Raw genomic sequence first — 12690 nt, forward strand, 5'->3', positions numbered from 1 at the left:
ACTGGACTGGAGTGGGGAAAAAGATATGCAATCAATCAAAGAAAGGAAGCAGGGGGTGACAGCTCTTTATTGTTTCAGCTAAATGCGTTTCTCTTGAAAACGCAGTTATACCACACTACATCTTGCCTGCTGTTTTCCCCAAGAGATCTGACAATGGCAGGTCATTGTGTTTGGCCTTCCTCAGTGACTGAAGGCGATTCCTGTTGATTTTCTCCAATGAATTAGGCTTGGTACATGATCGACTGTTTCTGATTGGCTATAGTGAGAATGTGAGAGCAATTGTGTGCATTTTCCGGTTGGATGGGCCCACTGAGCTGGAGGGTGAGATAATTGATGATAGATAATAGATAACAGCGCCATCTACTGGAAAAGAGCCTGTGCCGTCCAAATGCCCTGTTTTGTGAACTTGGCACATAAAAGTGCATGCGTGGAGCATGTACACGCCCTCAGCACAACCTATTCCTCTTGTAAAAACAGGAGTTTTTCATCACCACAAAGCAGAGCTGGGTCATGTTGCCACGACACAGCCTCTTTAAAGGGGATAGCATGAACAAACATAACAATGTAGCTCAAACATAAAAGCAGAGCAATAAAAAATACTACAAATATGATATTATAGGAGTATTATAACAATACCACAGAAATTACTGTTGTGGCGGAGGGATGGGAAATAGAAGATGAGACTAAACTCCCTTATAGCAGAAGGAAATAATCTGCAGTATATCCACTAATATACTAGGACCATGAATATCACAGTAAAACTAGATTGTACCACAAGGGATATTATATTTACAAAGTGTTGCAGTGGGGATAAAATATGAAAATAACCATAAACAGGCAACAAAAAAACAAACTTGTTTTTAAGCCATATGACTTGTTAAATATTCTATAAAGTCCTTTAAGATCAGGCAAACATCACACAAAACCTTAAAAAGCCTTATATATAAATACCATAGATATAGATATGATAGAAAATAGGTCCATGTGGCGCTGGACAGGAGTCAGAGCTGAACTTTGGTTTTATGGCTCAGTTGTGTTGACGCCCAGCGCTCACCTCAGGTCTCCACTGTGCCTCCGACATCAGGGAGGAAAAGACAAACTTTTTATTCGCCCTTTTTGAAATTTGCAACAACTTGATGCAACTGAATTGTCTAGTATACAAGATCAGAGATGTCTAGGTACCACAAGGCGGCGATTGACGGCTACCTGGACCTGCTGAAGGAAGCCACAAGGAGGGACCTGAACATTCCGGATGAGGATGGAATGACACCCACCTTATGGGCCGCTTTCCACGGACATGTCGATGCTCTACAGCTCATATGCAGCAGAGGGTGAGCACCAGCACGGTTTTCCATTCACATTATTCATATTCATATGTTTAACCCCACGAACGCAGAAAATTGATATTTACACTTGGACAGATGAAGTAGTCTATACCAAATTTAACCTTAATAGTGTATATAGAAGACTGTGACTCTTTAGTACAGAGGAATATATTTGTATAAACTTTCTGTGATTATATTATGTAGTGTAGGCTATAGCATCTCTACAATATTATTAAACAAGCTACTCCAAGTTGTAATCGAAATCCTATGGTCCATTCAAATCTGTGGGCACAGTGTGGGCCTAATGTGTGTTTTACTTTATTGTAGTATTCTGTTATTATTATTATTATAATATTCTCATGCACACCAGGCTGTACTCCAGCCTTTAGACTGCACTCTCCCATGAAATGTGCCAAATGTTCAATGAGCCAAAGCCATTCTGTAAAACAAAAGAGCCCTTTATCCATCCCCACCCCCACATCCTCATCATCAAAACACAGGCTGTAATGTAGCACAGCTTTTGCAACAAGCATTCCTTCACTCTGAGGTTAAATTTAAAAAAAAAAAAAAAAAAAAAATGTAAGGAAGATACCTAGAGGGAAGTTGCCTCTCCTGTCACCTGTGTGGCTATAAATAACCAACATGTTTCCATTTTGAACATTTCCAGTATGGCAGAATAGCTTACAAGTTGGGATTTATGACAAGCTGTTGCTATGATACAGCAATCAAGACTTTTATGGCTCTAATCACGGGACAAAGCCCAGAGGGACTTTAATCTTAATAGGTTACCTATTATCCTCAGCCATACCTGGATGTGAACACAATGTAGTGATCATACATGTCTGTGGGAAGGTCTTTATATTATTTTTACTTACCATTATATATTATGTTATTCTGGTAAAGTGCAACTTGTAGCTACTCTCAAATTGCTAATGTACCAGAAATTGGTCTTTCACACTTTTTGTGACACTTTTGTAATAAGTGATCAATGCTTAAGTGTTTTGCATCACATTCCCTAGTAATCACATTACAATAATGTCAGCACTTTGATATCACTGCACTTACAGGAGTCATACCTAAGAGTGTCTAGTGAGCCACCACACTTTATGTTTGACATAAATAAATTAAGCAAATAATTAAGCCCCATGATGGACAGGTCACTTATTGGAAGATGGATATGTTTACTTATGTTATTACTCCATACACATTACAATTTTTTTTTTTAGTATTTTTTTTTGGCTGTTCAAGCAGTAAAAAGACAAAAAGCTTCTGTAGGCACCTTTGTGGAAGCTTCAATAAATATTAAATGTGGATTCTTACTTAAAGTGTATCATGATGTGCCCTCTTTGCAATGCAGAGAAGGCGTATATTGTAATCCGCCTTTTTTATTTATTTATTTATTCTTTATTCTTACATACAAATTTTGTGCAGCCCAGTTTTGAGAAGTGTGCCATTACTTTTCTAATGCCTTAGCAAATATCAGAAACACCATTATTCTCCATGTTCTCTTGTGTTATACAGAGGGGACCCCAACATGAGTGACATCTGGGGGAACACACCATTGCACCATGCTGCCAGTAATGGACACATGCACATCCTCAGCTTTTTGGTCAACTTTGGTGCCAACCTTTTTGCTTTGGACAATGAATTCCACACAGCAATGGATGTTGCCGCTTCTCGTGGCCGCATGGACTGTGTGCGCTTCCTAGATGCCGCTGTGTCACAGCAAACCTCCCGCAATCCAAAGAAGGTTGCCACTCTCAAGAAGGAGGCCAGCAAGGATGCAGAGAAACGTGTGAAACTCTGCGAGAAGGTCAAGAAGAAGCACCAGAGCAAGATGGAGAAGATGTACCTGGGAGCAAAAGAGAATGTGTCTGTTTCAGAGGCCAGTGCACCATCATCAGTCTCAAACGTTGGCACAATGAGTAGCGTCAATGAGCAGTTCTCTAAGCTCATTGCCTCTGACAAATCTGGCTCACTCACAGCCAGGGTCAAGGGCACACTTCAGAAGAAGTTTGGCAAGAAAGATAAAGGAACATTGCAGACAGCAGGAGGGGATAGCAACGTAATCTTCAGAAAACAGGAGAATGGAATGTCAGAGAAGCCAGAGTTTCTGGATGTCTTCAATGAACAGGATGAGAATGGGTTAGATGAGAGTGGAATGGCAGACTTCAGCGATAATGATGATGATGAACCTGGCCAAACCACACAATCCATCTTCAACCGGCCTGGTCTTGGGGGTCTGATCTTCATGAAGAAGATGGGACTGGAGTCAGATGACATCCCTACAGGGACCAATGAAAATCTAGGCTACCTTTTTCAGAATGAGATGGTTGTGGAAGAAGGTGAAGTTGGCTTTGACCAGGATGGTGATTCTGAGCTGCCTTGGAACCAGGACGAACTGGGATTAGATGATGATGATGATGACGATGAAGAAACCTCTCCATTAGATGCCTTCTTGTCTGCAATCTCCTTACCAGAATTTGCCCTGGCATTCAGACGGGAGCATCTGGATCTTGAAGCCCTCATGCTTTGCTCTGATGAAGACCTGAAAGGCATTCGCATCCAGCTTGGACCCAGAAAGAAGATCCTGGAAGCTGCTGCCCGCAGAAAGAATGCACTGGAGAATCCTGGCATCATGAAGGACAGCTGCTTGTGACCATAAAACACAGTATCAGTGATTAGTGATGCTGCTGGAAACTTAAGATGAGCTGCTATCCTTTGGAACGAAAATTAAGAGTTTGATTTTTGACAAAAAACAAATATGATGCAGCAAACAATTTTTACCCTCCAAAAGGAGCTTAGATGTTTTAAAGTCCCTCTCCAGCCATTTACCACGCCTCCTAAAAAGAATCTCTGATCATCAACATATTTAAGTTTTTCAAAATCCATTACTACCTTAAAACTGCTTACATATGACTCAAAATCTTGTCCTTATTAAAAATGCCCAAATCTATGAATATGAAAATAGTCTTCACCCACCTCCCCTGCTTGCTCGTACACCTGTATGTAACCAGAGCTCTGTTCACAGAACAAGGAAGCATCATTTGCGACAGTCACGAAAAACATGCCATATTTGAAAATCTTATCATGAAAAGATTTTGTACTGAATCTCTTAGTTACACTAATGTTGTTCATGTGAAGCAATCATTTGGAGTTGGTCCTTTTGGTTTTTGTTTTTTTGAACATGAAACACTCAGGCAACCCGCAGGGCTGGTACTAATGATATGCAACGCTCCGCCATGTCAGTTGACGGGATTGGCTGTTGGATTTGTGACATACCAAATCTAGCTGGCCCGGGATACGTCTCACCTGCAGTAGATGATTGTGAAAACACCTTTCTCCTGACAAACTTTGCATAGATACAAGTCATTATAGTCAGGATGAGACATTTAGGAGACATAAACATTACAAAAATAAATTTTGTGTGTATAGAGGGACTTTAAAGTAATCAGTCTTGTGTATTGTAGAGGTGTGACATGTGCAATGCTCCATTTGTACTTTCTTTGATCCACGATATCATAAGCGACAACATATCAGGAGTGACAAGACCTGTTGAACAGCAGCAGCCTCTACATGGCTTTTCATGACTGAAGAAGACAATTCGAAAATGAGGTGGTTCAAATAATAAGAATAAAAATAAATAAATAAATAAATAAATAAGGATAGAAAATGGTTAGCTATGCTTTTTTAAAATCATTAATTTTATTGTGTAAACAAAGAATAAGTGCTGTTTCACAGTATAAAAGCAGGGTTTTTAAACAACTTTACAAACAAGGAGATTTAACTGGGTGAGTGATTCTGTTTTACTACTGCTTACCTTAATATACCATAAGCCTGTTATTAAGTATCACTGTTTATTCTGTATTCTAAATAAAACAACACATTCTGATTAGTGTCCATGTGAAGTAATTGAAGTCAGTCGCCTTTATTTCAAGGATGATTTGCTTTAATTACTTGTGTGAGTGTGTGTGTGTGTGTGTGTGTGTGTGTGTGTGTGTGTGTGTGTGTGTGTGCGTGTGATGTCATCCTGAAAGATGCTGCTCCAAAATGACTGAATCAGAGACCAGAAAACAACACGATATTGAGATGCAGGACAAAGCTGAAAACTTGTTTTGAAAGATGTGCAACAACACATGTTTGTTTTGGTGTCTTTTTCAGTGCTTTTCTTTTCAGCTCCCTGAGGCCTGTACCATAAAGCTGGATTTCGGCTTAGCGAGGTAACTTCAGGGTTAACCCAAGGTCTTCTCTACCACGAAGGTGGTTTACTTTTTATCGGGGCACGTTTCCGTGGTAACATACGCTGGGCGGCAGCTGCAACTGTGTTGCTTTTTACCTGGATGATGGATTTATATTCCTTATATTCCTTCCTATTTATTTAACATTATTGTTCGCTCCTCTGTCGTAAAGTATGCGGCTCGGGTGGATTTTTCCATAGGCCCGTTTCCACCGCAGGAACTTTGGGGTAATTTTGTGGGGCCAGAGCCATTGTTGTGTGTCTCCACCACCGGAACCACCCCCGAAGGACAGACTTCAGGAACTTTTACAGGGGCTAAAAAAAAGGCCCTGCCTCAGGGTAGGTACTCTGAGCGGCCCTGAAAAACTCCTGGGTGGGGCTTGGGGTGTACTTGGTGCTGATTGGATTTACTCACGGCGGGATGTGGTGTCAACAGAAAGTGACAAAATAGCCAGCATTTTTAGCTAACGTTAACTTAGCTAACGCTAGCGTCACTAAAAATGCCGGCTATTTTGTCGCTAGCATTAGCTAAAGCTAACGCCAGTGTCCCTAGCAACATGACCAACACTACCAAGCTAACGCTAACGTGCTAGCTACCGTTAGTTAACACTAACAACACACTTTTTTAACAACACACATTTTGACGTCTGGTCAAACGTGCAATGATGACGTCACATCCAGAGCCCGGTAACTTTACAGGAACCTTCCTCCTACTTGGCCCTCTCAGTGGAGACAAGGCAGTTGAGAGCGCCGAGAGAGAGGACGTTCCTGTAGTAGTTCCTGCCCCCCAAATACTACCAGGAACATATTTAGGGGAAACGGGCCTCATGTCTGCGATTGGTCGTATGCAGCAAACACCGCCCTTTTTATATCAGCGCGCACAGATGTAGATTTGAAAACCCTGGGTTCAGTTAGTGAGTTGATAACCGGCTTCGTGGTACCGAAAATCAGAATTGCGGATGTCTGGTTAAGTGAAGCCAGATAACTAAGAGAAAGCCCGGCTATGTTAATCCAGCTTTTTGGTACAGGCCCCTGGTGTCCGAAATGAAGCAGAAAACAAACAAACAAACAAACAAAACATGTTGTATGCAGAGGTGCGCTGGGAAGCTTGTTGAAAAAAAACTTGCCACCCAGCAGACCACAGGTTGTCTTGTCATTCATTTTGTCTGTTAAAAGTTGAACATTGTGTCCCCAAGTTAATCACATGCATTAAGTTACCTCTGACTGCCCTGATGATAATATATCAGATTATAAAGACACTTTTAACTCATATTTGAGTACCACAGACATACTATAAGCCTTCATGGAAATGATAGAGACTTTATGTGTGGTACATTTGGCATCTCTGTGCAATGAGCCCCTTGCAAAATTTCCATTACTTTTGCTACATGACCAATGAGAACATTTTTCCCAAGCTTCAGTGGATGGAGTGGTGACATAGTAAAAACACTCAGGAATTTTTATACATAAAGTCCACTAATAAAAGCAAGAACGGTTTTAATATTAAGTCAATTTGGCACTTGACAGGAGGAAGCTGAACTTTGCTTCTCTTTTATGGCTTAGTGCCCCTGTAATTTTGACAGTGCTCACTTCAGGTCTGCCATCTCCGCTGTGCCTCTAATGCGAGTGAGAAAAGACAAAGTGTCAGATTTTTATTTACCCTTTTGAAATCTCCAGCTATTTGACACTGAACTGTAGCGTTAAGCAGCATCAACTATCTGAGATCAGAGATGTCTAGGTACCACAAGGCGGCGATTGACGGCAACTTGGACATGTTGAAGGAAGCTACAAGGAAGGACCTAAACACTCGGGATGAAGATGGAATGACACCCACCTTATGGGCTGCTTTCCACGGACATGTTGATGCTCTACAGCTCATATGCAGCAGAGGGTGAGCACCAGCACGGTTTCTTGATTTATTGCTTATGTTTAACCTAACATATACAGAAAATAATCAGCAACCACTGGTGGTTTCCACGCAGTTTATAGCTGTCATTGCATTAATGCCTCTACAACCGCTGTGCTCACTGACCTGCTTCTCACTGCCCTCACCTCTTTCAGTGATCAGCAAGAGTTTCTGAATGACTTGACAGTGTAAATTCTATCCCTCTGTAATGCAATAGACATGGTAGCACCACTAGTTATAAAAAAAATTAAAAAAAAAACAAAAAAAAACTATATAGGTTTAGGAAACTCACTCAATTGACTATGCATTCTGCAAATCAAAAGAAATATAAAATTATTCACATTTTTTGTCTATTCTTTTGCTTTGTCTCCATCTACTAGGTGTGATGAAACAAGCTTACAGGTTGTAGGAGATTCAAACATAACTGGCACTCTGCCAAACTGGAAGTCTTCTTACTTGCCTGGCATGACAACCTCGAAGATAATAAACATTTCCTCTTCACAGCTAAATCCACATACTACTGGAAAATTATTAACCTTAGCAAACATAATCCACGGTCCCTTTTTAAGACCATATCCAAACTAATCCAGAGTCACTCCTCTCAGTCTAGCTCTTTTTCAGAAAATGATTTTGTCAAATTTTTCATGCAAAAATTGACTCAATCCATGATGATATTTAAAATACCCTATCAAATCATCCCTACCATACTCTTAACAGCGTGACTGTCTTCCTCCCAGATGTGCCACCAAACCCCCTTCACCAGCCAGACGTTTCTCAAACCTTACCAGAAGCTGGGCTGCATTGGCTTCTGCTTGGAGAATGCTAGCTCCACAGCTCAGAAAGATTTCCTATATTTCCTTTTTGTGTTTTTTAGTTGTTACCAACCAGCTGTTGCTTCCTGTGTTGTGAGATGAAAGTTGGCAAAGTAGTTGGCATGTTGGAAAATGGAAAAAAATTGAGGGTGAAGAAGGACTGGATGTAGTTGGTATCTAATTTTGCCACCACAGAGAAGAAGATCTTCCCATCGATGTCCAGTAGGGCACTACCTCTGAACTGGTTGATGTTGCAGGAATCTTGCTTTTTAGGGATGAAAGTGGTTTGCCACTCTGATTGAACGACTTCCCCCAGCCAATTCTTCATCAGTTTCTCCAGTAACTTCAGCACCATGAGACAGTTCTTATGTATGCTGTATGGCACACCATTTGGTCCTGGAGCTGAAGCAGATCTTGCTTCATCTACCACCCCTCTTGGATCGTGCGAGGTTGGTTGGACCGGACAAGGTAGATGCCTGGGGAGCCCAGGAGATGTTTTTCTTGGTGTCGCCTTCCTGGCTCTTGATGTGTTCCTCCAATTTCTCCTTGGTGAGCTCCAACTTGAACCAGCTTTGTGCATACTTGAAAGGAAGAGCCTTGCCTTCTCCTTTTCCTTCTTGCTCCTGCACTTCAGGATGTGATATGCCCTTCCCAGGATTGCCAGCCTATTTTTGATTTAGTTAGCAAGTTTCTTCAGTCCTTCCTTCTCATGATCTTTTGCCCCCTTCAGGCCCTTCTGAGTAGCCATCCCTCTTTCACCAGCTCAAGGATTTCCCTCTCTCACCTTCCCATTTCCCAGGGGTCATCCAAAACTCTCTTTACTTTCCTTGAAGTTGCCAAAGAGGTTGAACTTTGAACTTGCCTTGCAGCAGTCTTTCCAAGCAGATGGTGCAAGCTTCTCCAGGCTGCCATATAGTTGGCTTGTTGATTTACTGCGGGCCACCTGATTTTGCTTTGTTGAACTGGTCTCTCTGCTTACCTTACTTCTTTCACTGGGTCACTGCTGTTGATGAAGTTACCTCATGATGAATTTGTTTTTGTTGCATCCATTTTAATTAGTTAGCAAATGCAATAATAACGCAAATGATAATCTTCCAGATTCTTGTTTTTCTAACTTTTGGCAACACCTTTGGTGATAGGTGAACAATGCTTTGATGTTTTGTGTTCAAAGTTCAACCTCTTTGGCAACTTCAAGGAAAGTAAAGAGAGTTTTGGATGACCTGTTAATGGTGTCTGCCTAATACAGGCTCCAGCCTCCCATCAATTGGAATAAACATGTATGGAATGGATTGGAATGGATTGAAATATTTACTTGTGTTATTACTTCATCTGCATTGCATCTCTGTTATGTTAGTGCTTTTCAGCTGCTTACTGAACTGTAACTAAACTTTTAAAACTGAGCTAAACAGATAGCTTTTACTAAAAAATGTCAGCTAATTTGCAGCTCAGTGTCAGCACAAACCCACCATAGTAACACTCAAAGTAGCAGCTAACAAAGGGTAGTTGAACCCAGAACAGAGGAGAAGAAAAAACTGGATCTGTATGCACTGAATAAATAAATAAATGAATAAATGTGTGTGTGTGTGTGTGTGTGTGTGTGTGTGTGTGTGTGTGTGTGTGTGTGTGTGTGTGTGTGTGTGTGTGTACATACACACACACACACACACACACACACATATACACACACATATATATATGTTAAATCTGTGAAAAGACAAAAAGCTGATTCAGACACATTTTTGGAAAAGCTAAATGAGGATTCTCACTTAAAGTGTGTTATTCCACATGTTCTCTTGTGTTATACAGAGGGGACCCCAACATGAGTGACATCTGGGGGAACACACCGTTGCACCATGCTGCCAGTAATGGACACATGCACATCCTCAGCTTTTTGGTCAACTTTGGTGCCAACCTTTTTGCTTTGGACAACGAATTCTTTACAGCAATGGATGTTGCCGCTTCTCATGACCGCATGGACTGTGTGCGCTTCCTAGATGCTGCTGTGTCACAGCAAACCTCCCGCAATCCAAAGAGAGTTGCCAGTCTCAAGAAGGAGGCCAGCAAGGATGCAGAGAAATGTGTGAAACTCTGCGAGAAGGTCAAGAAGAAGCACCAGAGCAAGATGGAGAAGATGTACCTGGGAGCAAAAGAGAATGTGTCTGTTTCAGAGGCCAGTCCACCATCATCAGTCTCAAACCCTGACATAATTCTCAAACCTAATGATAATGATAATGATAATGATGTTGAACCTGGCCAAACCACACAATCCATATTCAACCGGCCTGGTTTTGGGGGTCTGGTTTTTGTATCACAGATGGAACTGGACTCAGTTGACATTCCTATAGGAAACAATGAAAATCTAAGCTACCTTCTTCAGAGTAAGATGGCTGCGGAAAAAGGTGATGTTGGCTTTGACCAGGATGGTGATTCTGAGGTGCCTTGGAGCCAGGATGAATTAGGGTTAGATGATGATGACGATGAAGAAACGTCTCCGTTAGACGCCTTCTTGGCTGCAATCTCCTTGCCAGAATTTGCCCTGGCATTCAGACGGGAGCATCTGGATCTTGAGGCCCTCATGCTTTGCTCTGATGAAGACCTGAAAGGCATTAGCATCCAGCTTGGACCCAGAAAGAAGATCCTGGAAGCTGCTGCCCGCAGAAAGAATGCACTGGAGAATCCTGGCATCATGAGGGACAGGTACTTGTGATTAGAAAACACAGTATCAGTGATTAGTGATGCTGCTTGAAACTTAAGATGAGCTGCTATCCTTTGGAACGAAAATAAAGAGTTTGATTTTTGGTACAAAACAAAAACGATATAGCAAACAATTTTTACCCTCCAAAAGGAGCTTACGTGTTTTAAAGTAATCAGTCTTGTGTATTGTGGAGGTGTGACATGTGCAATGCTCTATTTATACTTTCTGTGATGCACGGTATTGTAAGGGACAACATATCAGCAGTGACATGACCTGCTGAACAGCAGCAGCCTCCACATGGCTTGTCATGACTGGAGAAGACAATTAGGAAGTGAGCTGGATAAACTGTGGCTTGATCTTAAAACTGTTTTGCATAAAAGCTGCAGCGACTGCTTAGCCCATTGTTAAAAGGAAATAAAATATGAAATAGAAAAATGGTTACATACCTTTTCTTAAATCCATAATTGGTGTGTAAACAAAGAATAAGTGCTGATTCACAGTATAAAAGCAGGGTTTTTAAACAACTATATGAACAAGAAGATTTAATTGGGTGAGTGATTCTGTTGTACTACTGCATAAATGTACCATAAGCCTGTTATTAAGTATGATTGTTTATTCTTAACAATTTGACAAAATGAGAGCCAAATAATTAAAGCACATTCTAATTAGTTTTCTCATCAATTTAATTTATTTATTTGATGATTTGCTTTAATTACTTGTGTGAATGTGTGTGTGTGTGTGTGTGTGTGTGTGTGTGTGTGTGAGAGAGAGAGAGAGAGAGAGAGAGAGAGAGAGAGTATTTGCATGTGTGTCTGTGTGTGTGTACATTTTATTTAACTAGTACTCATAAAATCATAAAAATTATTTAGTACTATCTATTAATCATTAAAGGACAATACTCTGTTCACCTATGGGGGAAGATTCAAATCCTTAAAGTGTAAGTGGGAGAATGGATCACAACATGGTATCAAACGTTTTGATTTACAGAGCTGTTCTGTCACAATCTCAATATCTTCATGTGGACAATAAATGCTTACAACCATATCTGACTTAATTATTTTGTTTTCTGGTATTCATAGTGAATGTCAGTCAGGTTTTGCTGGGCATGTCCTGGCTGTGCTGTAAGTGTTTAGGCTTCATGGTCAGATCACAACAGAAAATAACATCAGAGAAGGAATTCATGCGACAATAGCCTATACTAAGTTTCCTTAACATCCAATGACTTTGTGTGTGTAAAATTTTGTACAGGCCTATTTATCTACGTTACACTGTGAGTGAAAATATATCCGTTGCACTGTCACATATGCAGTTGTGATTGTGAACTGATTTAGAGGCCCGCGTGTGATCAGTTACTAGTCATTATGAGGCTATAAACAGGCAGAGCCAGGCACTGTTAGAAAACTGTGTGTATCAAGGGTGAATACGCAAAGAAATTATGCTGAGCAAAAATCTAGGCAGAGATTGGTACGTAACAAAGGGAAACTTGACATGAGAAGGTGCGCAGATCTGCGCAGACTCTGCAGGTGGCGTACACAGATTTTCATGGAGAATGCATTCTGATGACAAAGAGTCACAAGGACAGATTATGCAGGAACACGTTCAAATGTGATATTTTTTGCTGTTCTTACACTCAGTATAATAGTCTGTGCTCTGTGTCTAATAAACTTCAGAACAGCATTACATCAGCTTCCACTGTTACACTGATGATACTCAGA

At 40.9% G+C, this 12690-nt stretch overlaps 2 protein-coding genes across 2 annotated transcripts; both read left to right on the forward strand.

Annotated features, from left to right (window-relative positions):
• Nucleotides 1-1060: 1060 nt before the first annotated feature.
• Nucleotides 1061-4393, forward strand: anks4b (ankyrin repeat and sterile alpha motif domain containing 4B). The gene is made up of 2 exons (XM_030056930.1): nt 1061-1331; nt 2847-4393. Exons 1-2 carry the CDS (start codon nt 1171-1173, stop codon nt 3982-3984), a joined length of 1299 nt encoding a protein of 432 aa, XP_029912790.1. The 5' UTR covers nt 1061-1170; the 3' UTR covers nt 3985-4393.
• Nucleotides 4394-7292: 2899 nt separating this feature from the next.
• Nucleotides 7293-11263, forward strand: LOC115363124 (ankyrin repeat and SAM domain-containing protein 4B-like). Its single transcript, XM_030057210.1, has 2 exons — nt 7293-7453; nt 10087-11263. The coding sequence occupies exons 1-2, from the start codon at nt 7293-7295 to the stop codon at nt 10985-10987; spliced, it is 1062 nt and encodes a 353-aa protein (XP_029913070.1). The 3' UTR covers nt 10988-11263.
• The last annotated feature ends 1427 nt before the right edge of the window (nt 11264-12690 follow it).

Source organism: Myripristis murdjan, chromosome 8 (genome assembly GCF_902150065.1).
Source record: "Myripristis murdjan chromosome 8, fMyrMur1.1, whole genome shotgun sequence".
In the NCBI taxonomy this organism is placed as follows: domain Eukaryota; kingdom Metazoa; phylum Chordata; class Actinopteri; order Holocentriformes; family Holocentridae; genus Myripristis; species Myripristis murdjan.